General features: G+C 55.2%; 1 protein-coding gene across 1 annotated transcript in view; it reads left to right on the top strand.

Moving 5' to 3' along the window:
- Positions 1-1,015, top strand: part of CLPTM1 (CLPTM1 regulator of GABA type A receptor forward trafficking) — a 15,261-nt gene extending 14,246 nt beyond the window's left edge. The window contains exons 8-9 of the mRNA XM_015850815.2: positions 73-317; positions 896-1,015. Coding sequence (XP_015706301.1) covers positions 73-317; positions 896-997 — 347 coding nt within the window. The 3' untranslated portion in view covers positions 998-1,015. The remainder of the gene's footprint in view (positions 1-72; positions 318-895) is intronic.
- The last annotated feature ends 4,632 nt before the right edge of the window (positions 1,016-5,647 follow it).

Here is a 5,647-nt window from a genome sequence, read left to right as displayed (position 1 = left end):
CTGCCCCCATTAACATTGCCCCCCATTGACGCTGCCCCCATTGATGCCCCCATTGCCATCCCCCCCATCCAGACGTGAAGTTCGACGCCGTCAGCGGCGACTACTTCCCCATCCTGTACTTCAACGACTACTGGAACCTGCAGAAGGATTATTTCCCCATCAACGAGTCCCTGCGGCGCCTGCCCTTCCGTCTGTCCTTCTGCCCCCTGTCCCTGTGGCGCTGGCAGCTCTACGCGGCGCAGAGCACCAAGTCACCATGGAACTTCCTGGGGGAGGATCTGTACGAGCAGTCGGACGAGGAGCAGGACTCGGTGAAGGTCAGTGATGGGAATAGGGCTTAGATAGGGTCAGTGATAGGAATAGGGCTCCATTAGGGTCAGTGATAGGAACAGGGCTCCATTAGGGTCAGTGATAGGAACAGGGCTCCATTAGGGTCAGTGATAGGAATAGGGCTCCATTAGGGTCAGTGATAGGAATAGGGCTCCATGAGGGTCAGTGATGAGCAATAGGGCTCCATGAGGGTCAATGATGAGGAATAGGACTCCATTAAGATCAGTAATGATAATAGGGCTCCATTAGGGTCAGTGATAGGAATAGGGCTCCATTAAGGTCAGTGATGAGCAGCAGGACTCAGTTAAGGTCAGTTATAGGGTCAGGACTCAGTTAAGGTCAGTTATAGGGTCAGGACTCAGTTAAGGTCAGTTATAGGGTCAGGACTCAGTTAAGGTCAGTTATAGGGTCAGGGCACCCATGGGTGCGCAGTGGGGCTGTACACAAAGCAATGGGGCTGCTATTGTTTCCCATTGATTCTAATCAATAGGGGCACCCATGGGGTGTCACTATGGGGTGTCACCATGTCCCCCCCCATAATACGTCCCCATTGCCCCCCATTCAGGTGGCCCTCCTGGAGACCAACCCGTATCTGCTGGCGCTCACCATCATTGTCTCCATCGTGCACAGCGTCTTCGAGTTCCTGGCCTTCAAGAACGGTCCGTGATGGGGGGATATGGGGAGATATGGGGCATTCTGGGGCAGTTTGGCATGGGCAGGTTTAGTGGGCGTTTAGGATTGAGGGCTGTTTAGCGGGCATTCTGGGTGTAGTTTAGGGGCAGTTTGGGGCACTTAGGGGTGGTTATGGGCCTTTTTGGGGGCAGTTTGGGGCAATTTGGGGTAGTTTAGGGGGCAGTTTGGGGCAGTTTAGGGGCAATTTGGGGCCAGTTTTGGGGGTGTTTAGGGCAGTTTTAGTCATTTGGGTCAGTTTGAGGGTGGTTTGAGGCAATTTAAGGGCACTGGGGGCACTTGGGGCAATTTAGGGGCAGTTTAGTCAATTTGGGTTCAGTTTGGGGAGCATTTAGCGAGCACTTAGGGAAGTTTGAGGGTTGGTTTGAGGCAGTTATAGGGCACTTGGGTTGCAGTTTAGGCGTGGCTTTGGAGGCAGTTTAGGGCACTTTGGCGTCAGTAGGCGGCAGTTATGCGGCAGGGTGTGGGGGCGGTTTGGGGCAGTTGTGGGCACTTATGGGCAGTTTGGGGCAGTTTGGGCGGCATTAGGGTGGTTTTGGGGGGCACGTTTGGGGCAGTTTGGGCAGTTTTGGGCGGTTAGGGGCAGTTTGGGGCAGTTTTGGGCGGTTAGGGGGCAGTTTGGAGGCAATTTGGGGCAAGGTTTTTAGGGGCAGTTTGGGGCACTTAGGGGGTGGTTTGGGGGCAATATAGGGGCAGTTTAGAGGCAATTAGGGCAGTTTGGGGCAATATAGGGGCAGTTTGGGGCAATATAGGGGCAGTTTAGGGGCAGATTTAGGGGCATTTAGAGGCATTAGGGTGGTTATGAGCCTTTTTGGGGGCAGTTGGGGCAATTTGGGTAGTTTAGGGCAGTCGTTGGGGGCAGTTTAGGGCAATTTGGGGCGTTTGGGGGTAGTTTAGGGTCAGGTTTAGTCAATTTGGGGTTCAGTTTGGGGGGCAGATTTAGGCACGATAGGGAAGTTTTGAGGGTGGTTTGGGGCAATTTGGGGCACTTTGGGGGCAGTTTGGGGCAGTTTAGGGGCATTCTGTGGGCAGTTTAGGGGCCAGTTTTGGCGGCGTTGGGGCTTTGTTTAGGCGGGGGCAGTTTGGGGCAGTTTAGGGCTGTTTGGGGCACTTGGGGCACTTAGAGGGTGGTTTGGGCACTTTGGGGCAGTGTGGGGGCAATACAGGGGGCCAGGTTTGGCGGGGCAGTTTAGGGGGCAGTTTGGGGCAGTTTGGGGGGCAGTTTAGGGCACTTTGGGGCAGTTTTGGGCAGTTTTGGGGCACTTTGGGGCAGTTTTTGGGGGCAATTTGGGGCAGTTTGGGGGGCAGTTAAGGCACTTTGGGGCGCAGTTTTTGGGGCGGTTTGGGGCACGTGGGGCAACTTTGGGGCACTTAGAGGGTGGTTTGGGGCACTTTGGGGGCAGTGTGGGGCAGTTTAGGGGCAGTTTTGGGGCAGTTTGGGGCAGTTTGGGGCAGTTTGGGGCACTTGGGGCAGTTTAGGGCACTTGGGGGCAGTTTAGGGCAATTTAGGGGCAATTTGGGGCAGTTTAGGGCAATTTGGGCCGATTTAGGGGCAGTTTTGGGGCAGTTTAGGGCACTTTGGGGGCAGCTTGGGGCAACTTTGGGGCATTCTGGGGCAGTTTAGGGGCATTCTGGGCAGTTTTGGCCAGTTTTGGGGTGGTTTGGGGCACTAGAGGGTGGTTTGGGGCACTTTGGGGGCACTTGGGGCAGTTTAGGGGCAGTTTTGGGGTGGTTTGGGGCACTTTGGGGGCAGTGTGGGGCAGTTTAGGGGCTGTTATGGGGGCAGTTTGGGGCCAATTAGGGGCGATTTGGGCAGTGTTTTGGGCGGTTATGGGGCAGATATTGGGGCCAATTTGGGGGCAATTTGGGCAATTTGGGGCAATTTGGGGGCCAATTTGGGGCAGTTTTGGGGAGGTTCTGGGGCACTTTGGGGCACTTTGGGGCAGTTTGGGGGCAGTTTGGGGGCACTTGGGGCAGTTCAGGGGCACTATTAGGGCACTTGGGAGCAAACTGGGGCATTCTGGGGTAGTATAGGGGCAGTTTGGGGGCACTTGGGGCAGTTTAGGGCAATTAGGGGCAGTTATAGGGCACTTTGGGGTCAATATAGGGCATGGGGCATTTAGGGCTTCTGGGGCAGGGGGTTTGCGGGTCAGTATGTGTGGGCAGTTTGGGGGCGTGTGGAATTGGCAATACAGGGGCACTTTGGGGGCAGTGTGGGGCAGTTTAGGGGCAGTTTTGGCACGTGGGCATTCTGGGCAATTTGGGCACTTTTGGGGCAATTTTAAAGGGGCTGTCTTGGGGGGCAGTTAAAGGCACGTTTGTGGGCACTGGGGATAGTTTAGGGCACTTTGGGCGGAGCAGTTTTGGGCGCGGTTTGGGCGGCACCGTGGGGCAGTGTTTAGAGCACTGGGGGGCAGTTTGGGGCAAGTTTACAGGGCAATTTGGGCAATTTAGGGGGCAGTTAGGGGCGCAGTTTTGGGCGTTTGGGGCGTTAGCGGTACTTTGGGTGGTTGGGGCACTATTGCGGGCAGTTTTGGGGCAGATTGGGGCAGTTTAGGGCAATTTAGGTTCAGTTTGAGCGTTGGTTTGGGGCAGTTTATAGGGTGCACTTTAGGGCAGTTTGGGGTCAGTTTTTAGGGGCATGTGTGGGGACAATTTGGGGCAGTTTAGGACACTAGGGGGCGTTGGGCATTTGGGGGCAGCTTTAGGGGGCAGTTTTGGGGCATTTTGGCGGCAGTTTAGGGCACTAGGGGTGGTTTAGGGCCAGGTAGGGGACTTGAGGTAGTTTGGGGGCAGTTTAGGGCACTTGTTGGGGGCACTGGGGGAATTTAGGGGCAATTTGGGTTCAGTTTGAGGGTGGTTTGGGGCAGTTTAGGACACTTTAGGGGCAGTTTGGGACAATTTAGGGGCAGTTTAGGGCACTTTGGGGGCAGTTTGGGGGCAGTTGGTTAATTTGGGGCAGTTAAGCACTTTGGGGCAGTTGGGGACAGTTTGGGAGCAGTTTGGGGCAGTCTAGGGTAGTTTAGGGCACTTGGGGGCAGTTTAGGGGCACTGTGGCAGTTTGGGGGCACTTAGGGGTCAGTGTGGGGTGGAGTCTCACAGAACTCAGGGGTCACACTGGCATCACTTTGGGGTTGGGGTCCCACTGGTGCCACTTTGGCACCACTATGGGGCTGGGATCCCACACTACTTTGGGGTCCCACTGGTACCACTGTGGGGCTGGGGTCCAACACCACTATTTGGGGTCCCACTTTGGGTCCCACTTTGGGGTCCCTTTGAAAGTCAGGCTCCCACATCATTCCCCTCTTCCAGACTCAGGCCCAGAGCCTGCCCCCCCTCATCCCATAGCCCCCCTCCCCACCCTCGTATTATCCCCCCCCCCCCCAGTCTGCCCTCCCCCTATCTCCCCATATTCTCCCCATATCCCCCAATATCCCCCCATATCTCCCCACATATCCCTCCCATATCCCCCAAAACCTTCCCATATCCCCCCATATCTCCCAGTATCCCCCATTATCCCCCACATATCTTCCCCATATCTCCACATATCCCCCCATATTCCCCAATATCCCCCCATATCTCCGCCCATATCCCCCCATATCCCACCATAGACAACCCATATCTTCCCATAAATCTCCCCCATATCCCCCCAATATCTCCCCTTATCTACCCCAATATCCCCCCATAATCTCCCCATCTCCCCCCAATCTCCCCATGATCTCCCCTAATTCCCCCATATCTCCCATATCCCCCATATCCCCCCACTATCCCCCAATATCCCCATATCTCCCCATATCCCCCATATCCCCCCATTCCCCCCCATATCTCCCATATCCCCCCATATCTCCCATCCCCTATCCCCCATATCTCCCCATAATCTTCCCCATATTCCCTATTCCCCATATCCCCCCACTTATCTCCCATATCCCCCCATATCCCCCATATCTCCCCAGTATACCCCCGTATCTCCCCCATATCTCCCCTAATCTCCCCGTATCCCCCGTATCCCCCCGTATGCTCCCATATCTCCCCATTCCCCCCCATATCTCCCCATTATCCCCCATATACTCCCCAGTTCCCCATTATCCCCCCATATTCTCCCATGTCCCCCTATATCCCCCAGTCTTCCCCATATCCCCCACCATGTCTTCCCATAATCCCCCATGTTCTCCCCATATCTCCCATAATCCCCCATATCTCCTCCATTTCCCCCATAATCTGCCCATATCCCCCCATATCTCCCCATTATCCCGTCCATGTTCCCCCCATAATCCCCCCATATCTCCCCATATCTCCCACAATAGCCCCCATATCTATCTCCCATATCCCACCTATATTCCCCCCATATCCCCCATATCTCCTCCATGTTCCCCCCATATCTCCTCCATGTCCCCCATATCTCCCCCATATCCCCCAATATCTCCCCATATCCCCCCATAATCTCCCCATAATCCCCCCATATCTCCCATATTCTCCCCATTATCCCCCATACCTCCCATTCCCCCCATATCTCCCCATTATCCCCCATATCACCCCCCATATCTCCCCATATCTCCCCATATCTCCCCATATCCCCCCATATCTTCCCATACTCCCCCATATCCCCCCATAAGTCTCCCCATATTCC

The sequence above is a fragment of the Coturnix japonica genome, unplaced genomic scaffold (genome assembly GCF_001577835.2).
Source record: "Coturnix japonica isolate 7356 unplaced genomic scaffold, Coturnix japonica 2.1 chrUnrandom542, whole genome shotgun sequence".
Taxonomy (NCBI): domain Eukaryota; kingdom Metazoa; phylum Chordata; class Aves; order Galliformes; family Phasianidae; genus Coturnix; species Coturnix japonica.
This window is presented reverse-complemented; position numbering and strand designations above follow the sequence as displayed.